At 45.2% G+C, this 15,613-nt stretch overlaps 1 protein-coding gene across 2 annotated transcripts in view; it reads right to left on the bottom strand.

Annotated features, from left to right (window-relative positions):
- The window catches only part of CIAO3 (cytosolic iron-sulfur assembly component 3), a 643,683-nt gene that overhangs the window by 126,668 nt on the left and 501,402 nt on the right, over positions 1–15,613 (bottom strand). For both annotated transcript variants that reach the window (XM_069647280.1, XM_069647281.1), the window contains one exon: positions 8,682–8,811. In XM_069647280.1, coding sequence (XP_069503381.1) covers positions 8,682–8,811 — 130 coding nt within the window. The remainder of the gene's footprint in view (positions 1–8,681; positions 8,812–15,613) is intronic.

Below are 15,613 nucleotides of genomic sequence, written 5' to 3'. Positions count from 1 at the left end.
AGACCGTTGTCTTCCATATGAAGAACCGTTGCTTTGGGAGCCTGCATGATTAAGTTATGTGCCGTTCTTCCTATTCTCCTGCTTTGCCACCATGACCAACGTTGATCATGTGTAACAGAAGGAAAGCTCTGACTCAACAACTCTGGGAAGCCTGTCAAATGTGCTTCCCTCCATTGCACTGGTAGGCACAGTGTATTCGCCCTCCTTCATGACTTGCTGGGGGGCTCACCTGTAGTCTCTGAGATTAGAGGACTTCTCATCCTGAGAGTGGGGTCCTGTTGTGCTGGAACTGAGCTGCAATTGCATGCCTACTCTGCTTTGTGCCGACTCTGACGGACATACCGTACTGCAGCACTGCTCCTGCTGTCTTCAAAAAGCTTGTTGATCGTGCTGACGCCTTTATCTATGCCTGAGTCAGCTCTTGCCGCTTGCATTCGTCTACTAAGACATGCTCCATTGCTGCTGCATCTACTGCGCCCGATCATCATTGTGAGTTGCCTGAAAACGTTCATCCTTTATTGTGGATCATGAAGTCATGTCCTTTTCACCGCACGGTACCTTGAGCTGCCAAAATGAGAATGCAACCTATGCCAACCAAACCTAATCCCTACATGAGAACCTACCTCTGCATTCACGACCGATATACACAGAAATGATCGTTAAAAAAAAGTTGAATGGAGAAATGACTGCATCTTTTTTGAGACATTTTGTAACATATTTTAAAGATATAGGCGTTGGGTGGGGCAAGGGTAAAGGTGGGAGGTGCAGGGGTCTCCCCCCGCATTATAAAAAAAATATAAAAAAAGATGCAGTCATTTCTCCATTTGAAATGTTGATGGACATCCTTCGCGACCGTGGGTTTTCATCGCAGCAGCCTTCTGTACAAGTACTCTTCCCTGAGTCCATGGGCCTTGCTGAATTCATTGGCCATCCATTGTGGAATCTCTGGAGTCAGTTTGCATATTAGCTTTGTTGGCCCATTGACCACACCATTTCTCCACAGAACCCGAGATCATGTTCTGCAGCCATCCCTCTATGCCTTTGGCGGTGGCACTTGGGTTGGAAATTCTTTTGTGTGGCGCTTTTCACTCCATAGCTGGGTGGCTGTCTTCATTGCAGAAACCAGTCAGTGAGAACTTCATACAGTGTAACCTTAATGCGGATGCCCAACTGCCTTTTTCCTATTTGCCATGAGAAGACATCTCTAATATTTTCAAACTCCTTAAAAAGTAACTTAAAACTTTACTTACCAGTGAACTATGGTGGACATGTTTTTACATTTGCATCAGTACATTTGCATCATTGCAATTACATAGGTTTCACTCATTTTTCAGGGTAGCAAAAACAGGTAAGAGGTATAGAAAAAACAAGCATTGACAATGCCAACATTTATGAACTGGCCATTGATGGTCATTGAATAGGAGTGCCTGGCAAATGCCTAATACTTCTAAACAACTAAAACGGTTGGCTTTGCCAATGTTTGTTTTTAACAGGACTTCAGTGGAGGACATGCATAGTGCTTATAAAGTGGCTGAAGGCAGGCCTGGTTTAGACATTTTTATTACATCAGTAGCGTGTTCACAACTCCAATTAAGTCATTAACTCTCAGAAGACTACTTTGAAAAAAGCACTGGCTGCCACTTCCAGTGCAAAGTTTGATTGTAAGGCTTGATTTAAGTGGGCTGAAAGAGTTCCCATGTTTTGGGAGGGGCAGGAGCTGGGTGGGAATGGCAATAGAGATTAGCATGTCCATGGGCAGTCAATGGGTGGGCAAATAACCAAACACCACCTACAAGCTCCCCATATGCTATTTCTCCCCATATGTACTCTAATGCAATGGTTTTGGTGTATAGGTGGCTCTGCAATAGCCCAAACTAATAAAAAGGAGCAGTGTCTTTTGTGTTAAAAGGGTGCAAATGCACGGATGTTAATGCAAAGACATGGAGCTGTGGTGGAACACTTGCTCGGGAACTGGAGATGGGACTTTGCTGTAGAAGTTTAAATAGTTGCCTTATAACACCTGTAAGGCTGTATTTTGCCTTGATCCAACTTTAAAACTGAAGCCATTCCCCTGTTGGCTTTCGGTGGTGCAATCTGGGTGGAGGTTCTTGTACGGGGTCTCTCCTAACTCCCCTGCAGGGTGGCTGCCTTCTTGCCGCAGAAACCGTAAAGACCTTACTTATGTTGTAAACAAAATCACAATCCAACTGCTGTCTTTTGTCGCATTGATTTCTACGTGAAAACATTTTAAACATGACAAACTACCTAAAAGTAACTTAAAACGTTACTCACCAGTGAACTTTGCTGGAATACACATTCAGGAACTTCGTTTGGAATTTTTAAAACTGTTGAGTGAATACTCAACATTCATTTTAAAGGCTGTACTTTGCAGTTCGCACTTTTTCACCCCCATTGAAACTGCAACTATTGTGTAACATTGTGAGTACTGATCATACTGTATTGCTTGTGTTAAAGTGCTCGGGGTGTCCAGCCTCTAGCCAGCTCTCCTGTTAAAGATCTATACTTGGTGGTTACTTGACTATTACAAACTGGTTTATCAGAGTAAATATTTTGAGTACATTATTCATAAACCATGTGAAGACTTACTGCTCAGCCACATTTACCAGTGAAAGTTCGGTTTAACTCGGACAGCTGTAAGGGAGATTTGTATACAACCAACCAGCTAACCTAATGGCGGACCAAGAAATGCAACCAAAAGGGAAGCCAACTCGGTCTAAAAGTGGTAGACGTGGAAAAGCAGTCAGGCTTAACTTCAGGAGAGAATAAGGGCTGGTAGGTGTTTGGTGGGTGTTGAAAGGAAGGTCAGTTAGTCCACTAGGTTAAATAAAAAAAAGCAACACTGTTACACTGTAAATCTATTCACCTTATTAAAGTAACACATACAACATCTATCTGGTCAAAATAAGTACTTTTAGGCACACAATACAAGATGGAGCAAGTGTTTGTAAAAAAAAAAAAATGTCGATTAAGACATCTTTCATCCTTACTGCTTACATGCGAGGCCACCATCTGGAGCTAGGCACTTACTACACATATAGTCTAAAGGGGAGGTTGGGAGGGGGGGGGGGTAGATAAAGGAATCTCAACAGCGTGAAATTTACAGTGTCATGATCCCTATACAAGTTGCCAAAAAAAATGATTACAGCTTTCCTGACCCTATATAGCACACAGAAACATGATTCTACACAGCAGTTATAGAGATATTGAGCATAGTAAAAGGGGTTGCACTTTAAAACACAAAACACGAGGTTAGATCAGACTCATTGCACCCCTAGTTAAACCAGACACACAAATGTAGCAGCAAGGGACACAAAGTAAAAAGGCAGATCAATATCAGGAGTGTAAGGGGGACTTCACAAATGCAGATAAAATCAGGAGTACCACACACGGTTAGAAAAACTCAGACTAACAGTGCTAGTTGTTAAGGCTCATTCTTAGAGCAGACCGTGATACATTAGTGACACACGGGAAACAAAGCAGAAAAGCATTTTAGAAACGGGAATATAGTGGAGGATTTAGAAAAATGCAGAGAAAAATCAAGATCACCAGCTAAAATTCTAGTTTTGGACTCCAGGGAGTCAGAGGGAACTCCCGAAAAAGGCCAGTGTTCCGGTAAGTACCTTTTAAAGTGACCTCCAAAGGGGTTTACGGGACGTTTTTAAAGTTAACCAAGGAATACAAGAAAAAGTCAGTAGGCAATTCTGCTGTTGCAGTGAAAAGCAAGCTAAATCCCAGTTCTATCCCAAAAGTGCAGAGATGGCTGCAATCCACCCCAGGGGAGACCAAGGAAGACCCTTTTGAAGAGATACAGGGCCATGTTTGAGATCCGGCAGATCAAGGGGCAGTTGCAGCCAAGCTAGACTGTAGAAATCGTCCTACCATGGGGCCCTATGGTGGTAAGTATCGACAATAACCCACCAAATCATTGCCCAGAGCTAAGTATTCATGTTATGTTATGTTACTGGGCATTTGTATAGCCACTCTATATATCATTGGTATGACCTCAATGCGCTGGTAGGTTGAACGCCCTTGGGAACCGTAGTTCTGGTCAGTAGAGAGAGAGAGAGAGATTGTGTCGTAGGGTGTGTGTGTGCAGCAGATGTAATTGCCGGGTGGTAGCTGCATCCTAGCATTAGGTGGGGTGCTGGAGATATCAGTTGGATGTGTGCAATGTGGTGGGTGGACACCCAGACTGGGCTATGGCTGCGTTAGGCTTGAAGGACGCATATGTGAGCGACTAGGCCGGAATGTATTCGGCTAGCTGCATTTTATTAGGGTGATGAGGTGTTCATGGGGTAGTATTCGTATCTGAACAGCTAGACCGAATTAATCAGGGGAATAGCTGTGTTCTAGTTAAACGATGATGCATAGTCGAGAGTAAGCGTAGTGATGTGATATGATGGTTATTTTTAAAGCACCCGAGACCAGGCCCGTGAACAGGATGGCAGGAAACATAGCATCACATTGATACAGACAGGGGGCAGGGCTTTCAGCGACAGGGAGGGGGGGGGGTGTACGGATATATAGCAACAGCATGGGGAACAGGAAGGCAGGGTACACAGTGATAGAAATATGAATGTAAATGTTAATATGTGTATCAAGATGCGATCAGGTCGATTTTTATGGCTCCACCCAAGTGTGGGACATGCCAACATTTGCACATCCATCCATATGGTTGCAGTTTCTGAAAATATGGTTTCAGGAAGCGGAAAAACACGGTAAGCATTGCTCCTCTTTAACAGGATGAATTCCAGTATTTGGTGACCAATGGACTTGAACCCCTGAACAGTAACAACCCAATAGAACCACCATCATCCTTCCTTGGAGTGGGATCCACCAACCAGAAGTGAAAAGAATGACAGTTGAGGCTCCAGAATGACAAGTACCAGATCAGGGTAGATTCTGGCAGCTCAACGAGAAAGCACACTCGCAGAAATAGTACCCCGACAGAAACGACTCTGGTGGCGACCGAGGATGGGCCAGAGAACACCGTTCAGGTGAGAACACTGCAGCTTCCAAAACCAAAATGGGACACCCAGGTGGTAATAACAGGAAGCAGTGTTAAAGCGGTGTGCCATCACGGAAACCTGCCCAAAATCAAACAAGGATGACCAGAAGGTGGGCCAGGAAGGACATCCATCAGTTACAGATCAGGAACTGAGCTAAGCCGAGGACACCGGTCCAGCCAATATGGCCCCATCTGGTCCTACATAATGGAGTAACTTCCCAACCGGTGAAAATTCTTCCAGCAGCTAAGTACACCTAAAGGTGACATAATTACACCTTGCCCCTTAACTGTCATTTCCAAGACCTCTGCAGATCTTTTGACCACTTCTTCTTACCGCCCCTCTCCAGCTCCTCCTTGGATCTCACCACCTCCGCTCCCCATTAGTTCTCTTCACATCCACCTTAAAACTTCGCTCACCACCTCCATCTCAGCTCTCCTCTCCACCTCCACCTCAGGTCATCTCTCAACCAGCCCCCTTTAACTCAGTCACCAAACTCCATCCACCTGCCTCTCCAAATTCCTTTCAACACCCACCAAACACCCCCCAATATCCCACCAGTCACCCATACTGTCTTCAAAAACCTACAGTAACCCGTGGGACTGCCTGGTTTATATGGGCTCTGATCCCATCCCAGACATAGTAGCATTGTGTTCACCTGGGATCCTGAACTGAGGTGGAATTGGTGTGTCTAATTTATTAGACAGGGCCATGGGCCCACTCTGGTGTGTGGAACACGCCTATAAAAGGCTCAACCACCATCTTAGATTCTACAATCAGTACATGCAGCCGCAAGAATGGCATTCCTCCCGCCATGAGCCTAATGCTGCATCCTTGTTTCCATGCTTCGCATAGCTCCTCTTCCACAGGGAGCAGAGCTTTTCCAGTGATGCAGTGGGACAAACCTTGCTAACATGTAGCTAGGAGTAATGAATCCACCTACAAGAAAAAAGGTCCAGTAATTTAATCACAACCCTTAAAGGGACAAGCTAAATTTATAGTGCATTAGTATTGTGCTTACAGGCAGCACTTCCGTGATCCGTTATCTAAGGATTGCATGGGTGATATCCTGCCTCCTGAAGGTGACAATGGCCGTAGTCAGGAGGTGCTCTCCATTTCCCCCCCAGCCCCACGGGCCCAGCAGCACGCAGCTTGTATATAGTGTGTGTATGTCAGAAGAAGGAGGCAGACCAATATTGGGTACTCTTAATGGCTTTTATTTAATAATAAGTGAATAAGGCCTAACTATCCTTATTCTAAGGGTGTCCCTCCCTCCCCCCGCACAACAGAACTAACTAGGGTGCTCATGGTCAGGTGTAAAGTCAAAAAGTAAACACAGTTTGTACTCCGCCCAAAACTACCCTGATCCTAGCACCAAGACAAAATAACAAAAACCCAGGAAAATGACTCCCTTCTACGGGATAGGCTTCGCACCCTTAGTTTATCAACTTTACATAGTTTCTCGCTATCCTTTGGATTAGGTTATACAATTCGTCTAGGGGACGATTCCAAGTCTCTGGTTCTTTCTCTTCCCTTTGAAAACTTCTTCTCCTCAGCATTCTTGGCTTAAGTGTCTCTGAAAGTCTCTATTTGGGGCCTGTATAGTAATTCTTGTTCTCTTGATCAATTTGGGTATTATTAGTATCAGAAAATAAAGTTCTGTAATTCTGATCAGTCTCTAGAGTCTTTCTGATATCCAAGAGACGAGTTGGATGGGTTTTAGGAGGGTTGTCAACTTTCCTGGTGTTGGGCCACTCACTGGCACGAGTAGGCTGATTTCCTGAGTGCTTCTCACTCTTAATACTTGCCGGGTCACTGGGATGAGTAGGCCGAGTCCCTGAATATGTTTCCCTCTTCTTAGAGTTTAGCCATTTAGTGGGATGAGTAGGTTGAATCCCTGAATGAGTGTTACTCTTCTTAATGTTTGGTTATTCACAGGGACAAGTAGGTTGAGTGCTTGAATGGTCCTCATCCTTCCTAATGTTTGGCCATTCACTCGGATGAGTAGGCAGTGTCCCTGAATGCGTTGCACTCTTCTTAATGTTTAACGCCTCACTGGGACGAGTAGGCTGATGGTAATCTTCAGTCCCGTGATCCCTCCGGCTCTGCCGCCATCCCTGTCCCCGCTACCCTTCTTCCTACGGGTTGGCATCACAGGGCCTGCATAGAGGATAGGGACTTCTCTTGTACTTGGGATAGCTTTGGCATCCAGTCCTTCTCGTTCTGCCTCTTGTCAGCAGTTCGGCGGGGCCAGCGTTGTAGCAGTCTCAGCGTTGTTGCCATATTGAATGAGTCCACATCTCATGGGTCACGCTGCCACTCACAACTAGCTCTTCCTCTGCAGTTCCTCTTTCCCCCGGTTCTCTTTGGTCTTCTGCTCCTTCAGTGCCTCGTGCACATGCCAGCTAGTTACTTCCTCCCGACGGAGGATCTTCCAGTTTCAGTCAGCTTTCACAGCACTGCTAACTTCAAACTACCGGGTTTCACGCTCTTCTGAAAGTCCTTGCTCTTTTTATTGCACATTGCTGGGTTGTCCCCAGTGGAAGATTTTAGTCCTGCTTCAATTAAGGAATATTCATGACTCACTCAGTCTTCTGCTTGGTAGTTTTATCAGATATTTCTTCTGTTTGAGTCTTGGGTTGTATGGTACAATAACAAACAGTGACCTGGTCGGAGAGTTTTTTTCTGAAACCCTGATGTTACTGTAGATCCCAAAGAAAGGGCATTAGAGTTCCTGTGTGGAATGGGAGTCCTTGACCCCAAGAGGGGAGTCTCTCCCTGTGTGGTGCTGCTGTCAGCCACCACTAGGGGGAATATTGCGTAGCAGGCACACCTCCCTACCCTCACAAGGAAAGGCTTCCCCCCTCTGGGGAGAAATGACTGAATCCCACGATTAATCACAAGTGGCACCTGGTCACCTTGACAACCCAAACATCCATTGGCAGGGCGAGGCAGGGTATTTGTTGCATAGACCTTTGCACAGATCCGAAGAAACATCTTCAGTAGAGTTCAAACAATATTTATAGGACTGAAGGGGGTCTTTGTGAGCAATGTTTTTCCGAAAATACTTCCCTTGGGTCTTAGCCAAGGACATTTCCACAGCTGCCCAGACTACAGCCAGCTGAAAAGATGATTCAATCAGCTGCAAGAGTTATTGCATAGTTTGACAACCAGCAGTAACTATCAGAAGAAAAGGCTACTTATATCCAGGCTGCAGTCCTTCTTAGGCGTAGTAAGAATAGGGATGGGTGTTATGTTTGATTGTTGAGGGGGTGTCTGCCTCAAACATGTGAATCTCTAAAAAGACCCAGAACTGGCAAAGTGGATGTTTTCATGAAGAGATCCCATGCGTGAGCATACTGATGCTATGGTTGCCTTTTTTATGCAGCAGTTAAAATTGGAAAGGATGAGAGCAAGCATCGATCAACTACTCCACCACATTCAACAGTAAAAACAACACTATGTCTCAAAGATGGACAGTAACATTACCACCTCAGGACCAATAGGTAGTAGTAGATGCACCATGATACAGTAAATCTGGACTTGCGCAAGGTTAGCAGCAGAATTAGCTCCTACTGTTATGCATTCAACTAACCAGTGGACCCCACATAACTCTTCCTAGAGAGTACACTACTGAAGAGGAAGGCTTTTTACCTGTAGTGATCACACAGTCAACCTCTCGGGTTTCATACTCCTGATTGTAAAAGTCCGGCCTTGAGGCCTCCAGTTTCTTGTCATAGCACGGCATCACAGTTGCATGATATATCTGATCAGGAGTTAAGTTCTGCAAAAACAAAACCGTTCACAGATCCAATCCTAGTTTCTCCATAAACAGTGCTGCATAGACATTTTTCACAGGACTTTCATTTTAAGGCATGTTTTGGTAAAAATGCTCTAATACACAAATGAAAACATGTTGACAACTAAACAAACTCATCATGGGCAGAGTAACCAAACTGAAATATAGGGCAAAACAATTCTATGACGATTCTGGCACTGTTGACGTTTGGTCTGCTTTTACAATTGTTTGGGAATCGCCTGCACCAGAAGCATGTTCGGAAAGGTCAATTAAAATTATTCTGTCTCTTTAAAACCTAAAGAGGGGCGCCTCCACATCCCTCCCCTCAACGGCCACACAGAACCACACACACGTAGGAGCAGCTCCTTACTGTTTTTCCCCTGTAACTTTAAGAATGAAACATTATATATGCTCAGTGGGGAATGTATGGCGGGTGATTTAATAGAGAACAAGGACAAAGAGTACCGGAATGACCATGAAAGTAATTTTTTCCGTTCTCTATTGCCCACTTCGGACTCAATCAGACCTGGTTGGGAAACCCCAAATGCACTCAGATGGGTGAGAACATATGCTAATCCGGTTTAAGCAAAAAAAGCTCCACAGAACATCTGGCCAAAAAGAAGGAGGTTTTCTTGAGGACACATTTAGAGAGTAATACTTTCAAGCACCACGTGGGATGACCCAGGTAGCTGCCCTCCACATTTCCAAGATAGATATATCTTTGACAACGTAATGTAAAAGGATATTACGCATTGTGCTCATGCCTGCATTTCCAGACCTTGGACTGTGGTGGGAGGATGAGGGTGTTGGTTGAAATGGAGTTGGGGAAAGTGGAAGCACACAGTAGGCGGTATACATGGATTTAAGAGTAAGGTTGGGTTGGGGCTGTTAAAAGCTGGATGGGTGCAGACTACTTTTCTTCTAGAGGAACGCAGAAAAATAGCACTGTAGGCATGAGATGCTAAAATCTTTAACCTCCGAATAATGCCTGTGCTCTGTTACAATAGGCACACAATCTCTAAAGGAGAGGTATTCCTCAAAGGCTGTAGGAAACAATTAATCTTGCTACAGTCGATTTAAGCTGCTTTCTGCAATAGTTCCACTACTGAGGAATAATAAAGTCAAGTAAGAAGAATGTTGTGATTAAATTCTGAAATTACTTTTGCAATAAAATAACTATTCAGAAAATCACTTGCTTTCTGTGAAAAATAATGCAAGGCTCTTTAAAGAAAAAGCATGTAGTTATCCCACTTATGCTTAAAGCTGAAGCGATAGCTACTAGGAGAACAATTTTCCAGGATACAGGGCCTAAACGAGAGTAAGTCATTGGCGCAAATGTATTGTGCATATGAACATCCAAGACAAGAATGAAATTCCATTGGTTGGAAAGAATGGAAGGTGGGGTCAGACACTTTAAAGATAGCAGCCCATGTTCAACCTGCAGACGCCAATCTGAGCAGGGCAAACTCAGCCCTTCACCCATAGGACGGGGACATAGGATTAACATTCAATTGCATAACACTGACAATCACACTGCTTGGAAGATGATGGAATCTAGCATAAAGAGCTACCTTAAAAAGGGACTATTGCTTCCATTATTAATGAAGAAAGAAGCAACCACTTTGTCGTCCCATCCAAGGGAAGAGGGCAGGAGCCCTTCCCCATCGCTGGAACCCTGAAACAGCTGGTAAGCTGCAACGAAGGCCTGCCTGGCCTTGTCCTACTTCCTGCCTGTCCCCCGCATGTCGGGCGCATCGCGGCGCCACAACGAGGCTAAGCCTCGCATATCCAGCATCTTACATCCGCCGGCAGGCGGATGTGCCGGCGGCTCCTACGAAGGCCATACATAGGCCTGTTGAGCGCCTGTTTGGCGCACGTGAGGCGCTATATGGCCCTTTCAATTATCCATCTGCTTCAAGGTGGCAGTATCGTTAGCGCGGCACCATTGACCTATTAACACGGTAAGACCGGGGCTTCTGCGTGCACACTTATCTGGCCATCTAGTTGGCTGCACTGCCGAGACTTATCAACTAAATCCGTATCATCGCGCGACACTGCTAATGCTATCCTCTGCACCTACGCTTCCTAAACCATTGTCAGGGCTGCACACTCTGCCTCTTTGAACATTGCCCGTGGTACTAGGGCATAACTTATTCTCTGTAGCTTTCGTGCCATTGCAAACTTTGCACGTTGTGCCTTTGTACTTCAACTTTTGCATGGTCTCTTTATGTAGAGGCACACTAATGATTATACTGTGCCTTATGGTCGCCTACAAACCACACAGACTTTTGTGTTGTGCCTTATGGTCGCCTATTGACCACATTGACTATCGTGTTGTGCCTTATGGTCGCCTATTGACCACATTGACTATTGTGTTGTGCCTTATGGTCGCCTATTGACCACATTGACTATTGTGTTGTGCCTTATGGTGGCCTACCAACCACATTGACTATTGTGTTGTGGCTTATGGTCGCCTATTGACCACATTGACTACTGTGTTGTGCCTTATGGTGGCCACCAACCACAGTATGTGGACAGTAGGCAAAGTGTACGAAGCATGTGAACTAATAATGTATGCATCTGACAGATAATGCTGCCACAGTTTATGACCTTGTTAAACGTAACGTATATGAACACTCAGTCACCAGTCTCTATAGCTCGGCAATCAACTCTATCTAATTACTGTGTCTTACTAGACTGAAGCTATTACGTATGTGCTCTACAGCTTGTTGCCACTGATTACTGCCCTTATCACCTCTGCCTTGTAATCGCCTAGCTTCCAGCCCTACTGCACCTCACTAAGCCACCCGATAGACTGAAGCTTTGCTCCTCTCACCTAGCTTACTTTGTGCTCGCCACCCCAGTCCTGAATACTGAAACTGTGCTTCCAGGTCCATTGCACATACTCGTAATCGTACAACATGTACCTACCACCACTCTACACAACACTCCTAAGAGCCCTCCTTCACATAATCACGCTACAAGACCTCACCATGCCTCAACATACCCTACCATTGGCTCCTGTACATTACTCGGCCAAGCAGCTCACCAGACCATGCACTCTAATACAAAGGAATCTTAAACTACATGCAAGACTCCCAAGATTGCATGACTACTTACCTAAAACAGTATCTAACACCACTACTGGCCCTAGTAAATCCAATCGACATCACCTGCAACTCAACAGCAGACTCTTCAGAGAGACTGTTACACCCCCCCAAGGCACTGCCCCCACCAGCTCAACCAACGATAAAAGGGGCGTACATAAATGCACGCTCTATGGTCGCCCACGCAACAGAGATTGCAGACATACTACATAATGGAAACTTGGATTTTCTAGCCATCACAGAATCCTGGCTCCACCCCGCAGCCGGCCCAGCAATTATGTTAGCCATCCCAGATGACTACACCCTCCTCAGACTAGACCGTACCACATCGCGAGGTGGAGGTCTTGCCATCATACATAAAACGAATCTCACACTGAAACTCGATCCACCTCTTAGTACAAACTCTTGTGAAGTCCTCACAGCCAAGCTATCCATAACTAACTCACATTTTGTAACTATCCACCTTATCTACCGCCCACCAGGCCCTATAGGACTCTTCGAAGAAGATCTCAATAATATCCTATCTAATAATCTGAAAAGTACCTCCCAGAAACTCGTACTAGGAGATTTCAACCTAGGACTCCATGACCCCCGAGACTCGAATGCCACACTAATCAATAACTCCCTAGAGGAACTAGGTTTCACCCAAAAGATTACATGCCCTACTCATACTAAAGGCAGAACCCTTGATTGGATTGCTGTGCACAATTGCCCCATCTCGATACTATCCACACTACCTCAGCTTTGGTCAGACCACTATCTGATCACATTCGCCTTAGAGGCCCCACCTGCGCTACTCATTGACAATGTAGCCCCAGCAGTCCCCACTAGAAATAAAAGAAACATCACGCCAGAAAACCTCATCCCGCTGATCATACCCACCCTCAATTCTATACCAGACAACACTGACCCATTTACCATGGTAGACGTGTACAATAAAGTGATGCTATCATCCCTTGATGCCATAGCTCCCTTAAAGATTAGAAAAAGCAAACAACGTAAACATGTGAACTCCTGGTTCTCCCCACAACTAAAAAAACTCAGACGTGAGAAACGTCGTTGTGAGAAAATATGGAGACTTGATCCTTCAGAGACCAATAAGCGCAACCTAAGTAAGCAATCAGCCCTCTACAAAAAAGAAATAATTTCCGCCAAACAAACTTCCTACAACCTCCGAATCACCCAAGCTAAGTCCAATACTAAAGAGCTCTTTACAATTCTGAAGGAGTTAGAATCTCCTATCCAAACCCCAGACTCCTGCACTAAGGATAAAAACTGGTGTACAAACATTCAAAATGCCCTGTCTAATAAAATCACCACCTTGCAAACGAAGATCCACCATAAAAAGGCTACCCTTCTCGCCATTACGAAATCCAATACTAACGATGTGACAGTGACACCTTCCATCCTGACCCCCTCACTTGATACCACCCCCCACTTCAACTTCCGCAAAGTATCCATCAAAGAGGTTGAGAATGTCATCCTCACTCTTAAACCATCGAACTGCCACGGGGACTTATACCCAGCACAACTTATAAAAGATGCAGCTCGTGAATTATCACCTTTCATCACTAGACTAATAAATGCATCCTTCAACTCAGGCATAATACCCAATAACCTGAAACAATCATGGGTCCTCCCACTCCTCAAAAAACAAAACTTAGACCCCGCCATACCCACGAACTATCGTCCTATCACCACAGTACCATTCTTGCTTAAAATCATCGACAAATTGGCATATTTACAAATCCAACAACACCTAGAATATAACCACCTTCTAGGAATCCGACAATCTGGTTTCAGACCCCAACACGGAACCGAAACCGCTTTGGTTGACCTTAAGATACAAATTGACGAGTTGAGAGACCAGGGCAAAACCGCACTGCTGCTGCTCCTTGACCTCTCAGCAGCTTTCGATTTAGTCGACCACGAGATTCTGTGCAAACATCTCGAGTCGGCCGCACACTTCTCCCATGAGGCTATAGGCTGGATTCAGTCCTTCCTCAGTGATAGAACAATGCGCGTCTTCTCACCATTAGCGGCTGCTGACCCCACGCCCATCGCCTGTGGCGTGCCTCAGGGCTCCTGCGTCTCACCTACATTGTACAGCATCTTTACAAAGCCCCTTTTCGATGATCTCGACGGTCTGGGTATCACCTACACAAACTATGCAGATGATACTCAGATCCTCATCCCGTTGTCAGGGGATTATGACAAGGATTTGGCCTTTGTAAACAGAGTGTACCTCATCATTCAGGCATGGATGGCCTCACACGGACTATGCCTGAATGATGACAAAACAGAACTCCTCATTCTTGGTACCTCAGCCAATATCAACAAACTCTGCCAAATTTACTCATCATTCGTAATTGATAACAACACCATCACTGTGGCCAAGGAGGTAAAAACTTTGGGTTTTTACCTAGACTCCTCACTATCATTTAACAAACAGGTAAACGCAATGGCCTCCGCCACTGCTTATACTTGTAAACTCATCCGAGCTGCCAAACCACTCCTAACACCTAATAACTGCACTACCTTGGCCAGAGCATTGATCCTGGCCAAGGTAGTGCAGTTATTAGGTGTTAGGAGTGGGCCCAGCCACTCTCCACTTGCACTGATGCCCTGGAACCCCTCTGCACTGCGGGACTGTCTCTGTATCCCTACAGCCCCCCCCCCTTTTCCAGCACTTGTTCTGCACTTACCTTGCACTTGCCACCAGCTGGCCCTATTTATTTATTACTTTACGCCACTTACCTTGTACTGCACTTCCCCCCCCCTCCCCTTCCCCTTGCACTTTTCCCCCTCCCCCACCCCTGCACTTGCGCGATCTGAATGACACCTGGCCTAGTAGGATCGTTGTCTGTCTCCCCTTGTTTCCTCCCCTCCCTGCCTCGTCGCGCCTTGAAACACCTGTGTATAGGCGCGTTACAAATGCCATATTATATCATATCATATCCTTTCTAAGCTGGATTACTGTAATGCCCTTTACGTAGGCAGTAACAAACATATCAAACAAGATCCGAATCCTTCAAAATAATGCTCTAAGAGCAGCTCTAAGTATCCCCAAGAAAGCCCACATCTCAGATACCAGAAGATCTGTTAACTGGCTTTCCACGAAAGACAACATTTTCCTTAAGACTGTCTCACTGACACACAAATGCCTTCATGACATGGCCCCGAAATATCTGATAACAAGATTCTCTAGACAGGTTTCATACCGCCCCTCCAGAAGTGCCAACGCCAATCTACTACTAGTCCCAAGATTCAAACGGTCCCTGACTGGAAGGAACAGCTTCCCTGTTAAAGCAGCTACTCACTGGAACTCACTACCGCCACCTCTAAGGAAAGACATCCCTTACTTTCAGTTCAGGACATGTACTATACAATGGATGAAGGACCATGACAAATAATACTCCCTGGTGGCTCCTCATGCCATTATCAGTGCCATCACCAATTGTATTATTGTTCAGTGTACCCCCGCTACCTCCTGCTACTATATAAACTGCACTAGATAAAATGTCTTTGATATCTGTTTACCCATGTTACCACTGTATCCCTATTGTAACTCCACGGGACGTTATTTAATTTGCTGTATGTAACTAAGCTATACAACCCTCTTACTATGTTCGCGCCTTGTTATCCTTGTGGTTATGTGACCATTATAAATAATAAAACAA

The sequence above is a fragment of the Ambystoma mexicanum genome, chromosome 2q (genome assembly GCF_040938575.1).
Source record: "Ambystoma mexicanum isolate Mex_15411 chromosome 2q, UKY_AmexF1_1, whole genome shotgun sequence".
Lineage (NCBI taxonomy): Eukaryota > Metazoa > Chordata > Amphibia > Caudata > Ambystomatidae > Ambystoma > Ambystoma mexicanum.
Note: the sequence above shows the minus strand (reverse complement) of the source record. Positions and strands in the feature narration are given on the sequence as shown.